This window comes from Vicugna pacos, chromosome 22, assembly GCF_048564905.1.
Source record: "Vicugna pacos chromosome 22, VicPac4, whole genome shotgun sequence".
NCBI lineage: Eukaryota > Metazoa > Chordata > Mammalia > Artiodactyla > Camelidae > Vicugna > Vicugna pacos.
Window position 1 is genome coordinate 28,504,167 of NC_133008.1, and position 26,514 is coordinate 28,530,680.

The window sequence follows — 26,514 nt, forward strand, 5'->3', positions numbered from 1 at the left end:
GGAGCGGCGGCCGCCTCCCATTGGCCCGACGGCGCCGTCCGTCAAGCCGGCGTCGGGAGGGGGCGACCCTCCCCCCCTCGTCGTCTTCCCAGCCGCTGGGTTCCCAGAGTGCTCCGCGGCCGTGTGGAGCGAGGCCTTGTTCCCGCGTTGAGCCGCCGCTGCTGCCTCCTCCTCCTCAGCTTCAGCCTCCGCGCCAGGCCCGGCCTCGCCGCGCCATGTCAGACTACAGCACCGGAGGACCCCCGCCCGGACCGCCGCCACCCGCCGGCGGGGGCGGGGGGTCCGGAGGAGCCGGGGGCGCCGGGGGAGGCCCTCCGCCGGGCCCGCCGGGCGCGGGGGACCGGGGCGGCGGCGGCCCTGGCGGCGGCGGCCCGGGCGGGGGGTCGGCCGGGGGCCCTTCGCAACCGCCCGGCGGGGGCGGCCCGGGAATCCGCAAGGACGCCTTCGCTGACGCCGTGCAGCGGGCCCGCCAGGTGAGGAGGCCGCGGGCCTGAGGGGCGCGCGCGAGGGCGGGGGAGGGGGCGGGGTCACGTGCGCGCGCGCGGGGTCGCGGTGGGGGGGCCGGGGCCGCCGCGGGTCACGTGAGGCCGTAGGCGGGGGCTTGGGCCTCCCCAGAAGCCTCAAGTGGGGCCCCCCTGGGGTGACCCCCTGCAGGGGGGGTTGTCCGGGGGGGTCACCTGGAGCAGCCCCTGGATGTGCAGGGGCTCTGGACTGCCGGGACTCACTTTGGGAATCCCAGCCATTAGAACGCGCTCCATACTTGGAAGTAGGGGGTCCGCCTTCCCGGGGAGAAGGTCTTGCTGTGCCCCCACCTCCCCAGCAGGGCAGAGAGCCCTCTTTGCCCTCATCCGAGTCCCATTCCGCCTGCTTGCTGCCCAGGAAGGAGGGATAGTGGGAGAAAGTAAAGTCCTTTCTCTTGAGGCTGGAAAGTGGAAAGGGGACCCTTCGGCGGCTAGAGAGTGGCCAGGCACTTAGGTGAAATGGGGAGGGTGGGCATAGGGGCTGGCTCTTTTTGATGCTACTGATGGCTTGAAAGTGTGGTCTGTCTCTTTCTAGGAAAGAGGGAAAGGGTTCCACCACTGGGTTTTGAGGCGGGATGACTCCATAGAGGTGTCACATGCTGGTCTGACTGACCTCCCCAGCTCCATTCGCGGCCTCTCCGCGGCCTGAAGGGAGGAGGCTGATAGAAAGCCAGAACTTTGCTGACCTTTGGGGAAGCCCACCCATCTCAGACCATTGAGTGCTTTCTTAGGGTTGTCCCGATGCCTCCAGGGCCGGGTGGGAGGTCCCTGTTAGGTGAACGCCCTGTTCCCTGCCAAGTGTGCTCTGTGGCTTTCACCTCTGGAGTAAGGGTAGGACTCTGATGTGCACTTGATGGGGTTGCCGCCCCCCCCAGACTGTCTTGATTGAGAAGCAGTTACAGTTGGGAGAGTTGATGTTGTCTGTTGGGGACGGATAAGACCCCATCTGGGCATCCCGAGAACTTTGCCTCAGACTGTTCAAAGAAAAAGTTTAAGAAGGAAGATCTCAGCTCACGGTTTGTGTTTCCTCGGAAAACTTGTGATAATCTCACTATCAGACTCTGGGTCTTAAACTTGTTGGAGTGAGGTTTATTTGAAGTTACTCTTCCTGTGTCTGAAATGTAACATGTTTGAAAAGACCTTTTGTTTTGGTCAGATGAAGGTTTCAGGTGCCTTGAAGCAAAAACTTTCCTAAGATTTGTTCAACAAATGCAAAGATTTTCAAGGTGAGGGAGGTACAGGCAAGTTGTGCTCCACAACATCCCAGAAGAATGGGGCACTTGGACCAGCAAGTGTCTGAAAGTTCTTTCTGGTGGAGATGACCTGAAGACCCTCCCTGGCACCTGAACTTCTTCCTTTCACCCCTAGGACAAATCAGTGTGGATGACAGTCTGGCCACAAACAATTTAGGCACAAATCCCATCAAGAAAAGGAGTTTTGGAATTTCTGAACAACTCCTGAACTCTGAGGCCTTAGGTGAAAACTTCTTTTAGAATGTCTTAACCAACAGGCTCTTCCCTAAATCAGGGGGAAGCAACTCCCAGGCCAGAGAGAAAGACCTGTTGGGTTTTTATGAACCAGAGAAGTGAGAGGTTGATTTGAACACTGTGGAGGGTAGCTTTGGGTGGTAATTCTCATTTGCTTACCCCTTTATTTCTAGATTGCAGCCAAAATTGGGGGCGATGCTGCTACAACGGTGAATAACAGCACTCCTGATTTTGGTTTTGGGGGCCAAAAGAGGCAGTTGGAAGATGGAGGTAACGACCTGCTGAAAGGGCCAAGGGGCCGAGAGTAAAGTGCCTTTGTTTGAATGTGGTTCAGAGTTGGGGGGGGTGCTGCCATTTGGTCTTTCAAAACCTCAGCAGTCCCAGCTTTGTTCATTCTTTTTGTTCGGCCTGTCGCCCTGAGGTATCAGGTGGCTGAGAGGAGGGCAGGTTGATCGTGACCAGGTCCAAGTTGTAAGTTCTCAAGATTGTTACTCCAGTGAGATGCTGGCAGCTGTACTGAGGCTCCACATGAGTACAGTTTAGCTGCCGTAGGGCATGCAGTGTTACCCAGCGCATTTAAAATGCTCAGCCTGGTCATTAGCCTGACTTCCCCAAGTCAGGTTTGGTCCTAGCTGGAAGGACTCAGGGCCACCATCATTTTCCCCCTGTTACAAAGGGGTTTTTATTCCTGAGTACTAGTGGTGGGTTTGATGAAGTCTGGTCCCCTCTGAGGTCGATCTCTGCTACTCTCTGGCCTTGGTCCTGGTGTGGGGGGTGGGGAGCAAGAGGGTTGTTTGCCGGGACAGGAGGCACCAGCATCTGATTTGAGGCAGCTGTGGGTGGGTGGGTGCTGCATCTGACGTCCTCTTTCTTTTCACAGACCAACCAGAGAGCAAAAAACTGGCTTCCCAGGGAGACTGTAAGTGCATTGGGTGACACAGGCTGAGGGCGACTTCAGGGTCTTAGGAGGGTGTAGCTGTCAGGAGTTGGCAGTACTGAGCAGACAGCACCTCTCCTTTATGGAGGTTCTTGGTGTTTGTCATGTGGGGTCCATGAGCTTTAGAGATCCCAGCGCTTGGAAACTAAGGCAGAAATCTCAGCGCGTGTGCTGTCATGAGGCAGGCTCCGTCGCGCTCAGGAAGGCTCAGAAGCACCATGAGGGGTGCTAGGTGCCCCTCGTGCAGGCAGGAGCGCCTGGGGCCGGCAGTGTTCGGGGTCCCAAAGAAGAGCCAGGCCAATCTCTCCTTTGGATTTTCTCTCTGCAGCCATCAGTTCTCAGCTGGGCCCCATCCATCCTCCCCCCAGGTAAGTTGTGATTTGGAGAACATGTTGTTTCTTCGCTGTCTCTGGCCTTTCTTATGGACTTGAGGGAGAGCTCTGTCTGAGGGCCACGTCGCTTAGGGCTTTTTCTCCATTGCTGGTCGACCAGGAAGAGGCCTGAAAGGCAAAGGAGTTTCATCTGTTCTTTGTACTCTCCTGTCTGTAGGGAGGACAGGTTGTGGCTGCTGGCTGTAACGAGAACGGGTGGTCTCTGCACCCTCTTGCTTCCTCTGTTGGAGTGGGGATGCTCAGAAGCACAGGCACCCCTCCTAGAGGAGGCCGTGGACGGGCCTCAGCTTTCTCATCCGTCTTATGCAGATGCTTGTGCCCTGAGAGTTGGTGGGGCCCAGAAAGCGGGACAGTGGGTCTTGCCTACCTTTTTGCCCCAAAATGACTTTGGTGAATCTGACATAGGATCTTTTGTGAAGGACCAGATTGTTTCTTCCCCCCATCCCCCAAAATTGGCTAAAGTGTTGTTAAATGCAGTAAAAACAACTTACTAGGAAAATGAAATGAGAAAGATACAAAACCAGTTTTGTTTTAATTAAAATCAACAGATGTCAGGTGACATGGTCAGATTGCTGTGAGTGTCCAGGTTCTTGCTCTCGCCTTAAGCCAGTGGGGCAGCACTGGTCCAAGGCATCACGCTGCTGCAGACCAAGCCTCTCGTGGCCCTGATAGGGAGACTGAGGCCTTGAAAGGTTCATTGATTGGCTGCAGGGTGAGGGAGCTCCCGTGCTGTTGTGAGACTCTACTTTGGCCTGTGGGGTCTTGGTCCTCATGTCATAGGAAGCAGGGTCAGAGGCTAGAAGCATCAAGGGCCCCCTAGGGCAGGGCCTGTGGTGGCTTTGAGGGGTATTTCTCCAGGAGGCCCTCTGGCTCTTCCATCCCCTCTCCACTTCTTTCCTCCTTGAAACTGACTTTCATTGTCTCTTTGCAGGACTTCAATGACAGAAGAGTACAGGGTCCCTGACGGCATGGTGGGACTAAGTGAGTGTGGGTCGCCGTGGTCAGGGATACCCGCTATCCCCACCTTGGGGCAGTCTCCCGGGAACCCCTGCCAGCCCAAAGACCTTTGGTCTGATAGAGCCCGTTTCGTGCTCTCTCTCACCCATCCTCTCTTGGCAGGGAGGGTGGTGGGGCTCTCAGCAGGGCTAGGAACCCCCTTCACGCAGTCTTCTCAGCACCAGGCCCCCCTCATCACGCTCTGTTTCTCTTTTTTTCTTTACCTAGTCATTGGCAGAGGAGGCGAACAGATTAACAAAATACAGCAGGATTCAGGCTGCAAAGTGCAGATCTCTCCAGGTATGAGAGCAAATCCCGGGCGGGGCGCAGCTCTTGGCCCTCTTCTTTATTAATCCCTTGAGCGCGTGGTTGGTGGAAGTGGAATGGGCCGGTGTTGACTGAGCCCTGAGCCCGCTGTACGCACGGGCCCAGTGTAGTATCTCAACTAGCACAGTGCCTCGAGGTATAGCCGCAGTTCTTGTTTTCTTCCTTTTTAGGATGGGGGTCGGGGGCTGAGGTGCAAGACCTAGCTTTGAGGACTTGGAGCCTCACTCCAGACCAAGCTCTGAACCATTAGGTTAAGTTGCAGCCTGAACTAAACTGGTGGGAAATACATGGGGATGTGTGAGGCAGAGAAGCTTGTTTAAAAATAACAGTTTTGAGGTCGGATCTGGGTGCAGATCCAGTTCTGGGTGCTCTTTGGCAAGTGCCTACTCTGCCCGGGTCCCTGAGTGCTTGCCCTGATATGGGAAGCTCGTTGACTGGAAGGTACCCCTGTGATTGTCGGTGGTGATGGAAGGAGCAGATTTTAGAGCTTCTGGAATCTAACTCTCCTTCCACTTCATCCTTTTCCCTGAAAGTTCTGTCTCCCTTACTGGACTTTAAGCTTCTGGATTTTAGACTTGCATAGAGTAGTCTCTCAGGTGTTTGGGGAGATAAACTGATGTCAGGGTGCTGGATGGTGGCAGAAGTAGTCATTGATTGTTCTGGAAGTCTCTTTATCTCTGGAAGATCCTCCTGGTGGCCACCGCACACCCAGGGAGGCATTAACCCTTTCTTCTCTCCTTTCCAGACAGTGGCGGTCTGCCCGAGCGCAGTGTGTCCTTGACAGGAGCCCCAGAATCTGTCCAGTAAGTCCCCAACTGGGCCTGTCATTGCAGTGGGAGGAGCAGGCAGAAGCTTTCGGTACCCCTTTGAAGGTGGCAGTGACTCCCACACCATGTTCCTCCACCTCTGCCCTTTCCAGGGAACTGTATTGGCAGTGACTTCTCTGACTCATGAGACTGGGGGACATGAGCTTGAATAGCCCCAGGGATAAGACCCCTTTCTGGTAGTCTCACCAGAGCGCGTGTTGGAGTCACCTTCCCTGGGACCCAGGTCGGGCTGCCGGGCCAGTACTCCCCCGAGTGACAGCGCCCCGTTCTGCCCCTTCCCAGGAAGGCAAAGATGATGCTGGATGACATCGTCTCTCGGGGTCGTGGGGGCCCCCCAGGACAGTTCCATGACAATGCCAATGGGGGCCAGAACGGCACGGTGCAGGAGATCATGATCCCCGCAGGGAAGGCTGGCCTGGTCATCGGCAAAGGCGGGGAGACGATTAAGCAGCTGCAGGTGAGGGGGTGGGACAGAGGCTCCTTCCATCACAAGACAGCTTCCTTCCTGGGTCTGCATGTCTGCACGCCACCACCCCCAACTGCTTTACCAGAGTCCTTTATCTTTTTTGGTCATGCCAACCCCCCACCCCAATGCCTTAGAAAGTCCTTTGAAAGCTTAGCTCTGACTATCAAGCTTGGTTGTAAAGGAACGAGCTGGAGTGAAGATGATTTTAATCCAAGATGGTTCCCAGAACACGAATGTGGACAAACCACTCCGGATCATCGGAGATCCTTACAAAGTGCAGGTGAGTGCACCCCGGGGTTGGAGGGTTCTGGGAAAGAGAGCGGGCAGGCAGGTGGCAGGTTTGTAGGCAGGGGGCAGGTTTCCAGGAACACTGGCTTTGAGGCCAGCCCCCAACTCGTGTTCTCATGCTGATCTCTACCTCTCAACCGTTTGTACGTGAGCAGGTGGCCTGAACTCTGATCTTCCACTTTCTTCTCTGAAAAATGGGGTGCTCACCATGCCTGTCTCTCAGGGCAGCAGATAAAGAGCTTGGCATACGTGTGTCGGTCCATAGCTTAGACCAGTGACCCCTGGGGATATGGGAGACTAGGGCGACGGTGCTTGCGTGTGCGCCATGCCTCGTGTGTTTGCAGCAAGCCTGCGAGATGGTGATGGACATCCTTCGGGAGCGTGACCAGGGTGGCTTTGGGGACCGGAATGAGTATGGATCTCGGATCGGTGGGGGCATCGATGTGAGTGCGGGCCTCCCGAGGTGGATGGAGGTTGGCTCATGGGCAGCGGAGGGCAGCAGATGGTGGACACGGAACCCAGCTGACACTCCTGTGTCCCGCCCTCCCCCAGGTGCCAGTGCCCCGGCATTCTGTGGGCGTGGTCATCGGCCGGAGTGGAGAGATGATCAAGAAGATCCAGAACGATGCTGGCGTGCGGATCCAGTTTAAGCAAGGTCAGGGCCAGCCCAGGTTTCCACCAGGCATTGGGTCACAGTCCTGTCCTGTGAGGAACACTCTTGGGGTCCACTCTGGGCAGCTTGGCACCAGGGTCAGCCTGTTGAGCCTCTGTGTGGTGCCTTATTACTCCCAGACCAGCAGGATGTGCCTTGGCCCCTGCGCCCTCCATGGGACAGCCACGGGGGAAAGCAGGCAACGGGCACACTTTCCAAATCCACGGTGGGTGTGTTTCCCTCTCCCCCAGCAAAGGGCCAGGGTGGCCTGGGCCCCCAGCTGAATTGGAGGCTGTAGCCCCAGCTCTGGGCTCCTGCCAGGCCTCAGTGAGCGTGTCTGAACAGCAGGTCTGTGGGCTGGAGGGACCCCTCTGTGCTTTCCAGACATTTGTTACTGTTTTTAGTTGTGTAACGTGCATCCCTTAGGTCTAGGGGTACCAAGTGCAGGAAGTAGTCTCATCCGCCAGCCCGCCTTAGCTGGTTGGTTTCCTTCTCTGGGATTGTGGGCCTGCCAGCCTCCTTCCTGGCTCCTAAATATTGGGAGAGTGGCGAGCGGCACTTCGAGTCTGAAATATTCCCGATGTGTGGCTTGGCCCGGTGTCTCCCGGAGGTGGTGTTGTGGGGTTGGAGTTGGGCTTCTTTTGTAACCGCGTGTCTGCTCTCTGGGCACTGCCTCAGATGACGGGACGGGTCCCGAGAAGATCGCTCACATAATGGGGCCCCCAGACCGGTGCGAGCACGCAGCACGGATCATCAATGATCTCCTCCAGAGCCTCAGGGTAGGTGGTGTGGGTGGGCCGAGAAGCTGGTTGGGGTGGAGGGGCCGGGCTGGCTTCCTTTGTTCACCCTCTGTCTCCTCCCTCCCTTGCAGAGCGGTCCCCCAGGCCCTCCGGGGGGTCCTGGCATGCCCCCAGGGGGCCGAGGTCGAGGAAGGGGCCAAGGCAACTGGGGGCCTCCAGGTGGGGAGATGACCTTCTCCATCCCCACTCACAAGTGCGGGCTGGTCATCGGCAGAGGTGAGTAGGCCCCTACGTGGGCTCCATCCCTCACCGGCTCTCCTCCCGCCCGCCCTTCACTGCCTGTGGCTCCCACAGGTGGCGAGAACGTGAAAGCCATAAACCAGCAAACAGGCGCCTTCGTGGAGATCTCTCGGCAGCTGCCACCCAATGGGGACCCCAACTTCAAACTGTTCATCATCCGGGGTTCACCCCAGCAGATTGACCATGCCAAACAGCTCATTGAGGAGAAGATTGAGGTGGGCTCAGAGGGGTTCTGGGAGCCTGGGCCCAGCTCCTGTCTCCCACCCCGCTGACCTCGTCTGGTTCTCCTTCCACCAGGGTCCCCTCTGCCCAGTAGGACCAGGCCCAGGGGGACCAGGCCCTGCCGGCCCCATGGGGCCCTTCAACCCCGGGCCCTTCAATCAGGGGCCACCCGGAGCTCCCCCTCAGTGAGTATGCCTGCCAGCTCCCAGGGATTTGGGACAAGGGGGGTCACTGTGCTGGCAGGAAGAGCAGCAGTCCCACTCTGTCACCACCAAGAGGTCCACCCCACCTTGTAGAAGTGCAAACGCATCCAATCCCGCCCCGTTTTATACACACCATTTTCTTTTTAGTTTTTTTTTTTGGTGGTGGGGAGGTAATTAGGTTTATTTATTTTTATTATTTTTTTCTTTTTGGAAGAGGTAATGGCATTTGAACCCAGGACCTCGTGTGTGCTAAGCATGCACTCTACCACTTGAGCTGTACCCTCCCCCTGGGCACCCTTTTCAGAGGATGCTCTGGATGTTGACCCTGGTCTCCTCCCCGTGTGTGAATCTCTGCATGTTGCCTTTGCGGGAATTTTGCGTCCTTGGGCCCACGCAGCTTGTGTGTGTCTTCTGCGTGGTTCATCTCACACCTTTCCCTGGGCCTGGAACCCACCGCTCCGCACAGGTGGTGGTCTGGGCCTGCTTCCCACCTGCAGCCATCCACTGCGCGGTTCAGTGTTCCCATTTCTCATCCTGCAGTGCCGGAGGCCCCCCTCCTCACCAGTACCCACCCCAGGGCTGGGGCAATACCTACCCCCAGTGGCAACCGCCTGCTCCTCATGACCCGAGTAAGTAAAGCCCTTACCAGGGGAGTGGGGAGGACCGGCCTCCTGCGCCGCCCCTCAGGCCACACGCCCTCTTCCCACAGATAAAGCTGCAGCTGCCGCCGCAGACCCCAACGCCGCCTGGGCCGCCTACTACTCACACTACTACCAGCAGCCCCCGGGCCCCGTGCCCGGCCCAGCACCGGCCCCCGCGGCCCCGCCTGCCCAGGGTGAGCCCCCGCAGCCCCCACCTGCCGGCCAGTCGGACTACACTAAGGCCTGGGAAGAGTATTACAAAAAGATTGGTGAGTGCATGGGCCGCCGCGGGGGCTCGGGTCAGCCAGAGGGGCAGGCTGGCCATCGGCCAGCCGGCCTGTCCCCACGCTGCCCGCTGACCTCAGTGCGCACCTCACAGGCCAGCAGCCCCAGCAGCCCGGAGCGCCCCCACAGCAGGACTACACGAAGGCCTGGGAGGAGTACTACAAGAAGCAGGGTGAGTCGTGGGGCCGTGGGGGGCAGAGCCAGGTGCGGCCTCACAGCAGCCACACTCACCCACCCTCTGCCCCCTCACAGCTCAAGTGGCCACCGGAGGGGGTCCGGGAGCACCCCCAGGCTCTCAGCCAGACTACAGCGCCGCCTGGGCTGAATATTACAGACAGCAAGCCGCTTACTACGGACAGACTCCAGGTCCTGGTGGCCCCCAGCCTCCACCCACACAGCAGGGACAGCAGCAGGCAAGTGGGAATTGCCACCCTCCTCCTCCTCCTTTTTCCTTCCAACCCCCGGCTACCGTCCATCCTGCCTTAGTGGGTAGCGCCGGAAATCCCTTCCCCTGCGGGGTGTGTCCTTGATGCCTGCAGCGGGGCCGTGTGGCCAGAGGTCTCCGGGAGTCCCCACGAGCCGGGGGAAGTGTGCGCTGGGTCCAGAGGTTAAACGAAGAGGCCTCCCTCCGCCGGCCTGCTTGTTCCTGTGTAACGCTGTCGTGACGCTGGGGGAGAGCTCGAAACAAATAAAGGAGGAACTGTTGAACTGGTGGGTAGTCCTGGGGGGGAAGGCCGTCCGCTCAGACGTTGGTCGCCATCCTGGCTGCTAACTCTCTCACTCAAAATCTGGCCACTAGGGAAGAAAACGGATATTTTTTCTCCTGTCTACATTACTTTTAAGGGTTTTGTTCTTTTTATTCTTTTATTTTTAAACCCACGATCTTTCCCCGCGTGTCCACGTGACTGTGTGTGCTGCAAGTGGCCCGGTGCGGGCCGGCTGTGGCTCGGGCAGGGACGCAGGGAGCCTTCCGAGGGCCCGGCCCTCCCACTCCGCCTGGGCTTGGCCTCCTCTGCTCCGGCGTCCGCCTCCGTGTCCCGGTCTTGTCTGTGAAGTGGGCATGACGATCGCTGCCACCTTCCAACCTACCTCACAGGGGTGTTGTGGGGACACCGTGGTCTCTGATTGTTGATGTTGTGATGCGCCGGAGCCGCCGCCTTTCTGGAGACAGAGGGCCACCCCCCCCTCCCCGACCCTGAGCGCTTCTCCCTGCCCGCACCCCCGGCCACCACTCTCCCTCCCTCTCTCTGTTTCTCTCTCTCCCCTCATCCCTCCCCTCTCTCTCTGCAGCCCATGCTGCTGCTCCTCGTCTCTGTGTCACTCTCTCCTCCATCAAGGAGCCAGTCTGACTTCAGCCAAGTCCCTGGAGCACTGACTAGACAGCCACAAACACACCCCTCCAGCCTGCGCTCGCCACAGGCCGGCTCGGGAGAGGGGCTTCCTGGCCCCTCCTGGCCACTGCCCCCCGCCCTCCCCGTAGTGACCAATTCCTATCTCTTCCCTCTCCGCAGGCTCAATGAACGAATGAATGTGAACCTCTTCATCTGTGAAAATCTTTTATTATTTTTTTTCCATTTTGTTCTGTTTGGGGGCTTTTCTTTTTTTTTGGTTTGTTTTTTTTTTTCCGTTTGTTTGTTGAGAGAGCGAGGGCTGCCAAGGGGGTGCCTGGGGAGCCCTCGCTGGGAGCGGCCCGAGGCCGCGGCGCGGGCAGTGCCGGCCTCTCGCTCTCTCGCTCATTCTGTGTCTCACATGCATTTTTTCTTTCAAAATTGGGATCCTTCATGTTGAGCCAGCCATAGAAGATAGCGAGAACTAAATCTCTGCAAAAAGTAAAAAAAAAATTTAAAAAAAAAAGCAAAGCAAAACTTATAAAATTATATATATATATAAAAATCTCTATTTCCCCCCCACCTTCCTGAAACTGCCTCTTTCAGGAGAAAGCAATTCATTCACTCCCTACTACCACCCTTGGCCCTCTTCATGTTTTTAAAATAAACTTCTAAAAAGGAAAAAAAAGTCACTCTTGCTATTTCTTTTTTTTAGTTAGAGTTGGAACATTCCTTGGACCAGGTATTGATATTGCAGGAAAAGGTGCCCCCCCGCCCCACGCCAGGCAGCCCCTCGGCCTCTCTGCTCCTCCTCTCGCTCCTCCTCCTGCCCCAGCTCAGCTCCCCCCGGCCCTCCCCCCTCCCCAGGACTGGTCTGTCGTGTTTCATCTATTCAAGGGGACATTGAAACTGAACACAAATGGAAAACAAAACAAAAAATTGTATGGCAGTTTTTACTTTTTATCGCTCGTTTTTAACTTCACAAATAAATGATAACAAAACCTGCCCGTGTCTGCTGGGTGCCGTCTCTCTCTCCCCATAGACGTTTGAAGCAGATGTTTGTTCTTTATAGATGTTGTAAACGCCTGATAACGGTGATTGGAAATTACAAGCTTTGTGTTGTGTTGGTTTTTTTTTTTTAAGAAAACGGAATTATAAGAGAAAATAGTTTTCTGCAGGCGCATTGTGCTTTCCTAACCCCCCCATCCCTTTTTTTGGTTAAATAAAGTGCTTTTTGTCTAAAACTGCGTGCTGGCCGCAGTTGTGTTGGTGGAGGAAACGAGTTGAAGAGGAACAAGGCTTGACCAATGAGAGTAGGGTGTGGGCCCCCCAGACTTCACCCGTCTGGTCGTGCCTTGCAGGAAGGGAGAAGCAGGCTGAGCCCCTGAGGTGCAGTCCTCCCCCAGCGTTTCTCCTGGGAACTTGGGGAGCGAGGCACCCAGGAGGGTCCCTGGGGACAGGTGTTCCCATGGCTACAGCTTGCCACCACGCAAACCCACAGCCATGCCTCACGGGAGTCAGCCTGGCCTTGGTACACACCTAGCTGTGTCCTCTTTTGCTAGTGAGCCCTGAGGTGCAAACCTGGCCCGTTCAAGGAGACAGTGTCCATTCCAGTGGTTGGTGGCAGCCCAGGGATGAGGACAGGAGACGGGAGAGTGAACTGAGGGGCCACCTGAGCTGCCTGGCCCAGGGGGGACCATCTGGAGGCACGCTGTGTGGCCGCATTGGTCCCTTGGCATTTATGGTTGAATTACGGCACTTAAAAGTCAGGTTTCACAGTCAGAATCGGGATGCCTGGGCCCACAGGCCTGAGTGGGGCAGCACCAGGCAGGAGTGGCAACAGCTGCAGCCGCGAGGTGGGCTGCACAGCCCCGCAGCCTTCCAGATTGGTCAGTGGCAGCCCTCAGTCAGCCCACCTGGGCAGCAGGCTTGGGTCATGTGGGCAGTCAGCATAGACTGGAACCCTGGGGACCCCCTCCCCAGGCGTCTCACCTCAGGCAGTGCACCCCCTCTGAGCTGTGTGCAGGTCCCAGGGGGAGGGGGACGTCGGCCCCCAGCCCTCTCCCACCTCACTGCAGACTTTCGATGACAGAGCAGCACTTGACAAAAATGTCTTCTGGAGCTGCCTCTGCCAGGATCTAGAGGAGGGGAAGCAAAAGCGGTCAGCTCTGAGTGTAGCAAGGTCACTGCCCTCCACCAGTGCCCCTCCCCACCCAACGAGGGGGAGACAGGTTCGCAGGCCTGTGGATTGAGTGGTCAGGAGTGGAGAGGTGCAGCCCCAGGGCCACGCAGGTGAGGGATGCGGGAAATGGGTGAGGAGGGCTGCCGGGCAGTGTGATGCGTTACTAGCGGCTGGGCGCTCAGCCGCACAGACTGCGGAGATCCTGTCCCTCGGAATAGGCCGCAGGACCAGGGTTGTGCCAGGCTGGCCCACTGCCTTCCCCTCCCATCCTCCATGGTCGGGGCTAGTTCCTCTCGTGCCCCCTCTTAGGTTCAGTTGGGGGAGGGGAGCAGGAGTGACACCAAAGTTCTCGATCTTCACAGCAACGCAAGTACAAGAATTGCATGGGTTACTTTGAAGAACTAAGGTTCCTACTTTCTACTTTGAGAACACATGTGGCTGGATTTGAGGTGAGCTGTGGTTGACCAGTTGTCACAATCTTACGTTTCCTAGACACATTCTGAAATGTATTTAAGTATGCAGTTTTGGAGCCATTCTGTTTAGACCTTACGTGTCACAGCTGGGAGGCCCGCACCCATTCTGCCGAGGGAAAGAAATGGAACCCCTCCTCGTCCACATTGGGGAAACCAAGGCCCAGAGGGGTCTGGGCCCCAGGGTGACGGCCTAACCCCTGTGCTCTGTGAGCTGGACTTGCCTCCCTAGGGGGCCACTAGAGTGAGCGGCAGGCAGGGAGCACCTACGTTTCGGAGCAGGTCCTTCTGCTGGTAGGTCAAGACGGGCTCGCACAGGGTGTAGTGCGTCTCCAGGCGCTGGCGGATGGCCGACTCGCAGTCGTCAGCGTGGCGCTCCACCTGGCCCCGGTGCAGAGCTCTCTGGACCATCGTCTCCATGGAGCCGTCAAACACGATGACGACACTGGGGGCCCGGCCCACCTAGGCAGCCGTGGAAGGGGCCGGGCGAGGAAGAGGCTGGTGCAGCAGCCCTCTTGACACCCTGCGAGGACGGAAACCTAGGCTGGTGCCGCCCGCTGAGGAAGAACCAAGCCCCCTGGGTCCGTTTTCCTTTTTCATTTCCAAGTTTGCATTTTCTGTGTTCATGTTTTGGACAGGTAGGACACTGGTGGAGCTCCTAAACCAAACAGCAGAACAACAGCAGCGGGGAAGAGTGCAGGGACTCCTCGCTGTCCCCAGCCACCCAGTTTCACCCTCCCTGGAGGCAGCTTAAGTTATCTGTTTCTTGTGTCTCCTTCCAGCACTATTTTCGGCATATGCTGTACTGGGCAAATCTCGTTCTGATGGTCTTTTTCCTCCTTTTTTATACAAATGGTGAAGACACTGATTTGCCTTTGACACTATTCACTTAGCATATAGCTGGAGATGATTCCTCTGTTGGCACACACGGAAGTTCCCGGTTCTTTTTAATCACTATATGGTATCCTGTTGTATGGATGTGTCATAATTTACTTAACTGGTTCCTCGCTGGTGGGTTTTTTGACTGAAATATCCCTTTTAAGGTGGATTTAAGCAGTTTTCGCTTGCCTTTCTTTTGTCCAGGCACTTTCACTGGGGACAGTCTGAGAGTTCCCAGCTCACTGCTGCCCACATCCCTGCTCTGCCCTCCAACCCCAGGGAGACTTCCATGGCTCCCCAAGGCTGCCCACTATGAGCCCCACCTCCTCCTAGTTTCTCCAGAATTTCCTTGTAAAATAGAATACAACAGCACATCAAAAACAAAAAACCACACAGCCATATGAGAGTCGTCCAGGAAAGCAAGGATGGTTCATCACAATTTATTGTGTTAACATCTTAAGTAAAGAAAAAGTCACATTGTCATACACACAAAAAGGGCAGTTTAACTGACAAAACTCATGCATTCCTGATTGAAAAAAAACACACTAGGAATTGATAAATGTATCCTCAGGCAGCATCTTATTTAGTGGAAACTTCCCTTCCCACTAAAGTTGGGAATAAGATAAAATTGCCCACACTTGCTGTTATGACTTAGATACGAGAGGATAGCTAAAGCAGTGAGATAAAAAGAAAGCAATTCGAGAAACCAGAATTGGAAAAAAGGAGATAAAATCGTGTCTGCTCGCAGATGATGTGATTATTCCTGGAAAACTCAAGAAAGTCAACAAACTAGTACCAACTGGAGAGACTCTGACGGAGCATTAACATACAGAAGGCCCCAGCCTACACGTAGACAAAAATCACCGGTTAGCAATAAGAAAGAAGGCCCCATTTACAGCAACACTACAAGCAACAAAAAAAAGAGGCAAAACTTTTTCCCAAAATGTGCAACGTCTTTAAGGAAGATCTTTAAGGAGAGCTTCAGTAAAATATTCCTAAGTGACTCCAAAGGAGAATTCAACAAAAGGAAGATAGAAATGTTCTTGGAGGGGAAGACTCAGCATTATAAAGGAGCTGAGATGTTCCTAGATGACTTTCTAATCTTAACATGAGCCAAATACTATCTTTTTAGAGGAGATGGATGATTTCTAACATTCATATACAAAAATAAGCAGCAATGTCCAGGGGAACGCAGACAAGGATAAGCAGTGGGGTTGGGGAGGGGCATCCAACATGCTAGATACCAAAACAGGAAGAGTGCATCATTAAAGCACCAGAGCACAAGTGGACAGACAGGCCCGTGGACAGAACAGAGAGCCCAGAAGTAGACCTGGATGAATACGGAAAGTTGGTCTATGGCTAGGTTACCATCCGAAGTGGAGAAACAGGCTTTTAAATAAATGACACGACGACAGCTGGGTCACAATTTGGTAAAAGATCAGATTGAATCCTTACCTCATTCCCCAGACTAGGATAAATTCCAAATGGATCAGAGACATACACGTAGGAAATAAAACTGTACAAGTACTAAAGAAACCACGGATGCGTTACCTCATAACCTGGGATTGGGAAAAACAGCAACAGCATCTCGAAATCCAGAAGAAATAACAGAAAATAATGATAACTTTGACAAAAGTTTAAAAAAAATAACTTTCACATGTCAAAAAGTCACAGTAAAGCAAAAGATCTGACAAACCGGTAAGGGGGTAGTTTTAATAACCTATATTGCAAACGGCTAATATATAAAGAGTTCCTAAAAGTCAAGAAGAAAAAGGCCAATAATCCACTAGGGACAAAAGAAAAATGAGCAAAAGATATAAAGTGCAACAAAGAAGAAATGAAAATGGCCCTAAAACTTTGGAAAAGATGCCAAAGCCTCATTCACCGTTAATGCTCATTTAAAATCAGGGAAATACTATTTCGCACCTACACAGGTTGACAGACATCCTTGACGTGGCCGTGAGGAAATGGCCACTGCATCTACTGCTGGTGGCAGTGCTGAACACAGAATTCCACTCCTAAGAACCCATCCTAAAGATGCACGCAAAAATACGAAACGCCATGAGAAGGTGACTGAGTGGGGCATGGTTGGTGGTGGCAAAAGACTGCAGACAGCTTGTTGTCCATGGGCCATCATTTGAACAAACAGTTGCACTGCCACACAACGGAATACTGGTTGTTAAGAGGGACAAGGGAGGAGAAGACACTTCTTGACACTGATGTGAGATCTTCAGAATATATTGTGAAGTTTAAAAAAAAAATAAAGACTGGTAAAAACGGAATGCTAGTTTTTGTGTGAGAAGGAATCACACACACACACCTGCTTTGTATTTGCAAAAAGAAACGCCAGAAGAAACACTTGAAAACAGTTGCCTAAGGGCAAAGGAGAGCACGGTTCTGGGGGAGGGGGGAGGTAGATATACCTTTTTATGCAACTTTGACCTTGGAATCTTTTAAATCTGTTGCAAATTCAAAAATGTGATTTTAAAAAGCAATCGCTCAACTTCGAAAACCAAGCTGAAACGAACAAGCCCTGCACGTCAGTGTCACATCACGGCTACACAGAGGAAGTAACGATCTCAAGGGACCCAGGGTTTTTATTGCACATCCACAGCAAGATGCACTGTAGGGAAAACCAGAGCTGCGAAGAAATCTTAAACTTCCTTGGGTAGTTTTATTCCCAGGAGTTACCATCGGTATATTCTTTGGAAGCTCTTTGGTATCTGATGGAATCATGCAGACGAGAATGTCAGCGGTTTCAGGAACCAAACTTTGTAGGGAAAAGAGAAAAGAGAAGTAAAGCACTCGTGTTAAAAGAGAAGTAAAGTACTCGTGTTAAGTGTGAGCTGGAGATATCAGTATGAGCTGGTGATTTTTTTTTTCCTTTCAAAAGTGCATGTTTCCTGGCTCTGTCAGCTGGAAAGTCTTGGAAATGATGACAGCCCTGGAGCAGTGAGTACCCCGGCACCCAGACGGGACGCCACTGCAAAAGGGCTCCTCGGAGAAGTGGCCGATTCCAGGGCTGGGCCAGAAATGCGAAAGGTCGGGTGGGAAGTCTTGTGCAGAAAGCGGGAGGGCGAGTGTGCAATGGGGCTGTGTCCAAAGGGTGCCGTGCGGAGTGAGCGGGCTCTTTTTGGCCAAAGATGTGCCAGCTTGAGCAGTAACAGAAAAGACTGATGGAAACACTTGAAATGCACGAAGGATGAGAGAGAAAGAGAACAAAACAAAGGAAGACAAGACAACGAACCTCGCTGTCACCACTGGAGGCAACGAGGACGCCCACTCCTCGGCCTGAAAATGGGCCCTGGAAGCGGGGGAAGGAAAGCGCTTAACCTGCCTGCTGGGCAGGAGCTATAGTTCAGGATAACCAAACAGCCCCCCTTGAGGAAGGTGATGTCTTCTTCTGGGAAGAATTCTAGCAAATCAATGTGGGGGAAAGAAAATGACTGGAAAATGCTAGAAAACACCAACCATCATCTGAGCATCATCAGCAAATCGTAATCTGCTTGCTGGCGGAGGGCCTGGCCTTGGTGTTGTGGCGGATGACTGATCAGAGTGGTGGGCACTGAAGGCTGGGGCGGCTGCCGCAATTCCTTTAAATAAGACGGGGTGAACTCCGCTCCGTCGATGGACTCTTCCCTTTTTTTCCCTTTGTTCTTTGAGGGGGAGGTAATTAGGTTTATTTATTTATTTATATTTGGAGGAGGTACTGGGGATTGAACCCAGGGCCTCGGGCATGCTAAGCAAGTGCTCTACCCCTGAGCTGTACCCTCCCCCCTACACTCTTCCTTTTATGAATGACTTCTCTGTAGCCTGCAGTGCTGTTGGAGAGCATCTTACCCACAGCAGAACTTCTTTCAAAATTGAAGTCCATCCTCTTAACCCCTGCCACTGCTTTATCAACAAAGTTTATGTCATATCCTAAATCCTTTATTGTTATTTCAACAATCTGCACAGTGTCTGCACCAGGGGTAGTTTCCATCTCCAGAAACCACTTTCTTCGCTCACCCGTAAGAAGCAGCTCCTCATCTGTTAGAGTTTTATCCTGAGACGACAGCAGTTTGGTCACATCTTCAGGCTCCACTTCGAATTCTAGTTCTCTTGCTGTTTCTTCTGCATCTGCAGTGACTTCCTCCACTGAGGTCTTGAAACCCTCAAAGTCACCCGTGAGGGTTGGAATCAACTTCTTCCCAATTCCTGTTAATGCTGATATCCTGACCTCTTCCCATGACTCAAAAATGTTCTTAGTAGCATCTAGAATGGTGAACCCTTTCCAGAAGGTTCTCACATGACTGCCCAGATCCATCAGAGGAATCATGACCTGTGGCAGCTACAGCGTTACGAAACGTCTTTCTTAAGAATAAGACTTGTAAGTGGAAATGACTCTTTGATCCCCGGGCGGCAGAATGGATGCTGTGTGAGCAGGCATGGAAGCCACGAGAGTCTCACCGTCCGTCTCCGTCAGGGCTCTGGGGTGACCAGGTGCATGGTCGATGAGCAGTCATATTTTGAAAGGAAACTTTTTTTCTGAGCAGCAGGTCTCAATCTCGGGCTTAAAATACTCAGTAAACCGTGTTGGAAATAGATGTGCTGTCTTCCGGGCTTTGTTGTTCCATTTATAGAGCTCGGGCAGAGTAGACTTAGCATCGTTCTGAAGGGCGCTAGGACTCGGGGAGGTAAATGAGCAGTGGCTTCACCTGCAAGGCCCCGGCTGCACTGGCCGTGAACAAGAGAGTCAGCCTGTCCCGTGAAGCTTGGAAGCCAGTCACTGACTTCTCCTCTCTAGCTATGGACGTCCTAGGTGGCATTTTCTTCCAACAATAGAAGGCTGTTTTGTCTACTTTAAAAATCCATGGTTTAGTGCAGTCACCTTCATGAATGATCCGAGTGAGATCTTCCGGATAACCGGAAGCAGCACTGATGGCTTCCCCTTGACTTTTCCGCTATGGAGACGGCTGCTTTCCCTACAGCCCGCGAGCCAGCCTCTGCTGGCCTCGCACTGTTCTGCAGCCTCCTCACCTCTCAGCCTTCGCAGGATTGAAGAGAGCTCGGGCCTGGCTCTGGATGAGGCTTTGGCTTGAGGGAGCGTTGTGGCTGGTTGACTGTCTGTCCAGACCACTCAGGCTTTCTCCAGATGGGTGATGAAGCGGTCCCGCTTTCTTATCAAGTGTGCGTTCACTGGGGAGGCACCTTCGATTTCCTTCAAGAACTTTTCCTTTGCCTTCGCAACTTGGCTGGCTGACTGGTGCAAGAGACCCGGCTTTCAGCCTCTCTCAGCTTTCAGACCTGCCTCCCTAACTAAGCTTCTTCGCTTCTAGCTTTTGATTTAAGGGGAGAGACGTGCGACTCCCTTTCACTTGGACACTCGGGACCCTTGTAGGGTGATTGGATGGTCTCAGTTGTGTTGTCCCGTTGTGTCTCAGGGAATGGGGAGGCCAGAGGAGAGGGAGAGAGACAGGGGAGGGCCAGTCAGGAGGGCAGCCAGCACACACAGCATTCACTGATAAAGTTCGCCATCGTATGTGGGCACGGTTCACGGCGCCCCAAAGCAATTACAATAGTAACATCAAAGGTCACTGATCACAGATCATAGCAAATATCATCATCATGAAAAAGTTTGAAATATTGCGAGAATTACCAAAATGTGACGCAGAGACACGACCTGAGCAAATGCTGTTGGGAAAATGGTGCTGATAGACTTGCTTGATGCAGGGTGGCCACAGACCTTCAATTTGTGAAGGAAAAAAAAGCAATATCTCTGAAGCACAGTGAAGCGAAGCACATTGACATGGGGACCGCCTGTGGGGGACAGGGACACAGAGACACAGGGGCTGCCTGTGGGGGACAGGGACAGGGACACAGTGACACGGGGGCCATCTGTGGGGGACAGGGACACAGCAGCCAGCCACAGTGGGTCAGCCTGACTGGAGTCCTGACTAAAACAGGATGTGAAAGGAAAAAGCCTTTGAGATGTTCACAGGAATTGGAATAATGGCTGGTGATTTGATGACATGAAGGATATTAAGGTATGATAACCAAAGTGTTACAACTTCACTAAAGTTTTCATCTATTGGGAAATAAATATTAAAATATTCTTGGATTAAAAAGCAGAGCGCAAAACGTGCTGAAGCTGAATCTGGCGCCGGCAGTTGGCTTTGGGTGTGTGGGGCAATGAGGGGTGGAAAGTAGGGCCCGTGACGCCCATGGACTGTCCCAAACATGAGACTTTGTGCGGACAATGACCCAGGGTCTTCGACGAATCCAGGGCAGGAGGGAAGAAAGCACGGAGGACTGCCTGCCTTGAATGAGGAGACGCCTGGCAAAGCGTGGACCTCGTTTTACTCCTAAATCTGACCGGCTGGAAACCAGCGCAGGTACGGGAAATTGCAGATACAGATGGGGCATCGAAGGGCCTGGAGGGATGAATGTTAATCATCTGGGATTCAAGGAAATTCCCACAATGGGATTTGGGACACACTTCAAAACACAGAATCTGCGATCCGGACAAGACGTTTTGGCAGTGATGAAGCAAGCGTGGCCAAGCCGCGATGCTGGTCTGACCTGGGTACGTGGAGATTCCTTGGACTGTTGTTCTAGTTTTGCACATGTTTGAAATTTGGCATCGCAGAAACACGAAAGATTTCCTTGCCGGCTCTTCCACTCAGGGACCGCGGAGCAGACGCGGATGCCAGCGACGTCTGTGTTCCCTGGTGAGGACAGCGGGTGCGACGCGGCTGCCTTCAGCCATGCGCAGCTCCTAGGCACCGACTGACGGACTTGAGTTGGCGTTTCCCAGCCAGCCCTGTTATTTAAGGCTTTGAATTCCATCCATTTCTTTTTTCTACTTAACTTTTTTTTTTTAAGGCCACGGTAGCTCTTTGGCAGATGGAAAGTAGACATTGCTTGCCATGGGAGGTGACTATAAACGCAAAAACAAACCAGCGCTCATAGCCTGGTTCTGATAACTGGACGACGGTAGGGTAAGATGTTGCCGTTGGGGGAAGCCGGGTATAGGGTCCAGCAGGACCTCTCCACCATCTTGGCAATTTTCTGTGAGGCTGTAAGTAGTAAAAAAAAAAAAGTTTTAAAACAGACATAATTTTTTTTAGCTTTTTTTGGTGGGGGGTAATTAGGTTTTACTTTTGGAGGTGGTACTGGGGATTGAACCCAGCACCTTGTGCATGCTAAGCATGCGTTCTACCACTGAGCTGTACCCTCCTCCTATTTTTAAAACATTCTTCTGTGACCATTCTCAAATCATCTTTTGTCTCCAGTACAGGTGACACTTAGGCAGAAATATCAGCCCACATAAATGGGCCTCCTGTCCCTGGATGTTTTTTGGGGGGCAGGGGAGTAATTAGGTTTATTTATTTATTTGTTAATTTATATATTTCATTTTTTTTAAAGTGGAGGTGCTGGGGATTGAACTCAGGACCTCGTGCATACTAAGCACACACTCTACCACTGAGCTATACCCTCCCCACTCCCTGGGTATTTGGGAGACTGTTCATGGCTGGGCCGACATAATCCAACCTGATTAGGACAGGCGGAGCTGCATGTGCCTTGCCTGGTCCTGCCCACCACCCCTTGAGCTGAGTGCTTCCTGGGGGCGTCCTGTGTATTCATTCAACAGACACTGCTCGCCCCGGGCCAGGCCAGGATCTGGAGAAATAGCCACAGGCCTCGCTCCCCAGAGCTTGCGTCCTCAGGACAGGTGCAGAGGTGACCGCAGGCATCTGGGAAGCAGACGTGAAAGTGTCCCCTGCATAAGCCCCACCCCAATCAGGGGGCTGCTGGTGGTATTTCTATGCATGTTCACAGGTGTGGAAAGGAAGGCTCAGAGAGCTGACCCAGGGTGGCCGGGTGGAGAGAGTGGCCCAGTGTGACTCGAGCCCCAGGCTTGCTGGGCCAAACCCAGCACCTGAACTAGGCTGGCCCAATGTGGCCCACCGGGCAGGGACTCAGGGAACCTTCGCTCCTTGGGCCTCGATTTCCCTGTCTGGAAAATAGGGACATCAGGCTTCTGGGAACGCCAAGGTGGTGTCTAACTGTGGCTTCCTGTGAATTTCAGCACCTTCGTCCCCCCAGCACGAGAGCAGGAACGGCAGAGGGAGGGGTTCCTGGCCATTGTGCTCTGGGGCTCCCGCCTCAAGCCAGACCCACTGCGCCAACTCGCAGCAGCCAGAGATGGCCACAAACAGGCTCGCGAGCCCGGCGGGTTCAGGGCAGAAGGTCCACGTTGGGTGGCCCCAGGGACAACTCCCAAAGAACAAACGCAGACCCTGGACAGACCCTCAGGCAGGGGCCACCACAAACTCAAAAGCCGACAGAGCCCAGGCAGCTCGCAGAGGTCTAGAACGTTCTCTGCAAAGAAAACCCACTCGTAACCTAGAGCCTCATTTATCTTCATTTTCTAACTTTTGAGAGCCATGCGGGTACTGGGAAAAGTATGTGTCGTGTTCCTCTTGGCGTGAAACCACGAGGCAAGCAGGATGTTCAGTGGCAGGTGACATAGGAGAGAGAGCTGGGGGGTGGGACGGCCAGCACAGAGATTCACACCCCGCCCACGTGGTTGAAATCGGGGCCTCTGTCCTGCCTCCGCAGCCACAATTCAGGGTGACCCGGGCAAGCTCCCTGATCCCGCTGTGAAAAAGCAGGGCGCTAACAATGCGGGCACCCGGAACGTTCTAGATCAAAGTTCATCCGCGCGGAGTGTCCAGAACAGCGTGGGGCTGGTGAGCAGCTCAGGAGGCGTTCACGCTGTTGTTGCCATGGGGACGTGCAGCCCGTGTTGCCAAGTCAGGCGCTTCTCCAGAGAAGCTGGGAGTTTTGATGTGGCATCTCCGGGTGTTTTGAAGGTTGGCCACTCGTTTTAAAAAAAAAAAAAGTGTCAAACGCTGAAGAGTCCAAACTGAACGCGCTGGCGGATCACATGGGGCCCGAGGGCTGGGCGTTTGGAGCCTCTGTCCCGGTGCTTTGCGGCCGCCGGGGGAGCGCATCCAGCTGGCATTGGTGACCGGGCGCCTCCTTCAGGCCAAGAGCCGGCCCCGGGACTGACGAGGGCAGAGCAGTTCATCAGCCAGGGCTTTGCCCTGCGAGCACCCAGCTCCCAGGAGAGGGAGCCCAATGGTTGTCCTTTAACATTATCACGATGAGCCGCACAGCTCTGCTTCAGGGGAGGTGGAGCCCTGCCCCCCGGCCCCTCCCGGGCCCTCCCGGCCCCCTGCGACCTTGGTCTGATTCCCTCCCTGTGCACGGACTTCTCTGAAGGCGACTCTTCCGGCATCCTGCAAGTCCCAGGAGAGCCCGGAGGCCCAGAGCCCGCCCCCGTTTCTCTTTTCCTGAAAGTCCTCTCCAAGCCTTCCGGTCACGGCTGTTCAGGTGCCCGGGGTCGGAGGGGATGACTTTTCATGAAGTCAGCATTGCGGGTCTGGCTGGCTTCTCATCCAGGGCTCAGTTCCCTGGGGTGCCCACTGCCGGGGGGGCCCCTGGACCACCCATCTGAAGCAGCCCTCTCTCCAGGACATTATTCTGTTCTCTGTTCCTCATCGTACTTTACCGCCACCAGAAATTTCTGTTTTGTTTTGCACGGGACCTGTTGCTGGTGCCTGTTGCATCCCAAAAGCAGGGACCCTGTGTGTCTGGTCAAGTCCAGAGGCCTGAGCTTGCCCTCAAGAACTATGTCAGTGACAGGAGGTTGAATAAATAGACGAGCAAAGAGCTATATTCCAGCTTTGTGGCCCAGAGGTGATGCTCAAACTACCCACCTCTCGGTGGGCAAACAGTCTGTCTCCCGGTGCCAGGGACTGTGAGGGGAGATGTTAAAATGACTTTGTCCTCACCCCCAGAGAGCTCACCAGCTTTTCACCCTGGTTCTAGATGCTTCCAACAATCTCCTGACTGTCCCTAGATAATACAAAACTCCATCTCCCTGCGCCAACTCCCCCCCGCCCCCAGTATTGCCCCTTGCGATCTCCATCCCAGGTGGGGAGAAGGGTGGGAGCCCTGGCTCCACACCCTGGCAGGGGTCACTCACGATGCGCTCAAACTCTTTGGCCTGCCTCAGCCCCCCGGGGGAAGCCGTCGATGAGGAAGCCCCGGCTCTCCGGGCAGGACAGCATGTGGTCGCTGATCATATCAAGGATGACACCCTGGGGAGGGAAGAGGGGGCTGCCTTCAGTGCCTGAGGCCCCTCACCTGCCAGGTCCCCTTGGCAAATTCAGATGAATAGGGGGGAACACCCAGCTGGCATCCTGGATTCTGAGTCGGCTCCAATGAGCTGGGGACTCTGGAAGCACTTCTGAGAACTGGGCTGGGCAACCATCTCCTGGGTGGGCGTCTGCCGTGAGCCAGACATGCTGGATGCATTTACTGGTCACTACCATGGGGTACTGGGGTGATGCCCAGAGTCACAAAGGGAATAAATACTAGTTAAGTTTACTGAGCGCTTCTTAAGTGCCGGGACTCTGCCAAGTGCATTATAGGAATGATGTCATCCAACTGTCCCCACAGCCTCCTGCTGTGGGTCCAGCCGCTCTTCCATTTTACAGTTGAGAACACAGGCTCAGGGCAGCAGAGCAGCAGCTGTGGCTTTCGGGGCCAGTTGGCTGGCACAGGGCCCTCCTGGGAAGCTCCCTCTTCCCTCTGCCCCTACCACGCCCGGGAGCTCTCACCGTGGGCACCAGGAGTCCCTGCAGCATGAGGTAACGGATCTTCTGGCCCCGCCGGGTGCCCCGCTGGGCCTCCTGCCGCAGCAGCTGGCCCAGCCCCACGTGGCAGAAGCCGTTCTTAGTTGCCATGTTCTTGCACTGTGTCCCTTTGCCGCAGCCAGGACCACCCATCACGAAGATGATCAGGGGGGACTTGAGGATGTCTGCAGTGCCAGGGAAAGAGGAAGGGTGAGGGGCTGGCACCTGGAGGGGCCAGTGGGCACCAAGGCGACTGTGTCCAGGGCTTAGTGTGAGTACTTGGTACAGCAGACACAGGTCCACTGGCATACCCACTTTTGCCCTAGGGTGGCATCCAGAGGTGCGTGTCCACACCCAGCAGTGTATCCAGGCAATGCATGCATTAGTGCTGCTGAGGGTTGTGTGGATGAGGATGTGAAACTGAGCAGGCCAGGCCCCTTGCACGCAGCATCTCCTTGAAGCTTCACAATAACCCTATCATCCCATCTTACAGTTGAGGAAACTGAGGCTCAGAGAGGGGCAGGGACTTGCTCACCCTCTCCAGACTCCTCCCATACCACCCTCCCTTCCTTTACTGCATTCCAGTCCCAGTGGCCTCCTTTCTGTCCCTTGAACTTGCCAAACGCATCCCTCCCCTACTGTCTCTCCTCATCCTGGCAAGTCCCCACTGCAGTTCTTCAGGTCTCAGCTCACCCATCATGTCTTCTCTAAGCTCTGTCTAAAGAGCCTTCCACCTCATCATTCCTAGTCTCAGAATCCCATTCCCTCCACAGCAATGGCCACGATCAGTGATGATTTTGCCTGTTTACTTATTCTTGTCTCCCCAGCCAGACTGTATACTCCATGAAGACAAGGACTATTTGTCTTCCTTGTCCCTAAGTTTCCCCTAGTTGGCAGGTTTTCGGACATATAGTAGTCGGCGAGGAATACCTGAATGTCCACAACTAGCAGACACATCTATGGGGTGCTGTAGTTTATGGTGTGATTTGGGCGTCTTGCTTCCCTCCACCTTTGCTTAGTCAACTTCTAGTTTACACCTTCCCTCTTCCCTGAGCCCTCAGAGCCACCTGCTCTTTCCCTGGGGCAGCCCTCAGTGGCACCCGGTTCCTCCTGGTTTGTAGATCTCATTTTCTGAGGCTGTCTCTTCCACCACACTGTAATCTCCAAGCTGGTCTGCCCCATTCACCATGAACTGCCTAGAACCCAGCACAGCGGGTGCTCAAGCGGATCAGTGAATGGCTGATCCTGAGCATGCGCAGTTGTGTTACTACCACAGTTGGGGAGGAGGGGCGTGTGCACCCTTGGACTTGGTGTGTGGAGTACCTGTGCTTCTCTCCTGCCCTCCACAGCCTCCTTCCCTTCCCCCCAGTAAGCCAGCCACCCGCGATGTTACCCTTCTCCTGGGGCCTTAGAGGCCTGCCCATCTGGGACAGCTTGGACTTGCACAGACCCATCCCGCCAGCCGCCCGTGGGGTGATCGCATCCAAACCCCACCCCGGCCCTGACCCCTCCTGGCTCGGTTCAACGTCACAAGGGCCCCTGGCCCGATCATTTGGCGAAATGATGGCGTCCTCCCGGGGCAGAGGAAAGAAATGAACCCCAAAGAAGCTCAGGTGGAGCCGCAACGGTTTAGTGTGAAGAGGGCCTCGGTTGCTATGGTAACGCGGCCTGCTAGGACTCACT

General features: G+C 54.4%; 2 protein-coding genes across 6 annotated transcripts; one reads left to right on the plus strand and one right to left on the minus strand.

Annotated features, from left to right (window-relative positions):
- The first annotated feature begins 87 nt into the window (after positions 1–87).
- On the plus strand, positions 88–11,617 carry KHSRP (KH-type splicing regulatory protein). 2 transcript variants are annotated; one of them, XM_072947840.1, is made up of 20 exons: positions 88–473; positions 2,182–2,278; positions 2,889–2,927; positions 3,274–3,313; positions 4,269–4,318; positions 4,562–4,633; positions 5,406–5,463; positions 5,770–5,944; positions 6,135–6,233; positions 6,586–6,684; positions 6,794–6,896; positions 7,572–7,672; positions 7,765–7,909; positions 7,988–8,148; positions 8,231–8,340; positions 8,899–8,987; positions 9,068–9,268; positions 9,379–9,456; positions 9,537–9,697; positions 10,796–11,617. In XM_072947840.1, exons 1-20 carry the CDS (start codon positions 216–218, stop codon positions 10,802–10,804), a joined length of 2,145 nt encoding a protein of 714 aa, XP_072803941.1. In that variant the 5' UTR covers positions 88–215; the 3' UTR covers positions 10,805–11,617. The 2 variants fall into 2 exon arrangements, with proteins under 2 accessions (XP_072803941.1, XP_072803940.1); XM_072947839.1 differs by having other exon boundaries at positions 9,537–11,617.
- Positions 11,618–14,544: 2,927 nt separating this feature from the next.
- LOC107033704 (adenylate kinase isoenzyme 1) lies at positions 14,545–26,475 on the minus strand. Of its 4 annotated transcripts, XM_072947843.1 has the most exons (5): positions 26,338–26,475; positions 25,899–26,027; positions 24,817–25,016; positions 24,180–24,294; positions 14,545–21,201 (listed from the first exon to the last, which is right to left on the minus strand). In XM_072947843.1, exons 2-4 carry the CDS (start codon positions 26,011–26,013, stop codon positions 24,187–24,189), a joined length of 423 nt encoding a protein of 140 aa, XP_072803944.1. In that variant the 5' UTR covers positions 26,014–26,027; positions 26,338–26,475; the 3' UTR covers positions 14,545–21,201; positions 24,180–24,186. The 4 variants fall into 4 exon arrangements, with proteins under 4 accessions (XP_072803944.1, XP_072803946.1, XP_072803945.1 ...); XM_072947845.1 differs by lacking the exon at positions 25,899–26,027; XM_072947844.1 differs by lacking the exons at positions 25,899–26,027; positions 26,338–26,475 and adding an exon at positions 26,225–26,314.
- Between the last annotated feature and the right edge of the window lie 39 nt (positions 26,476–26,514).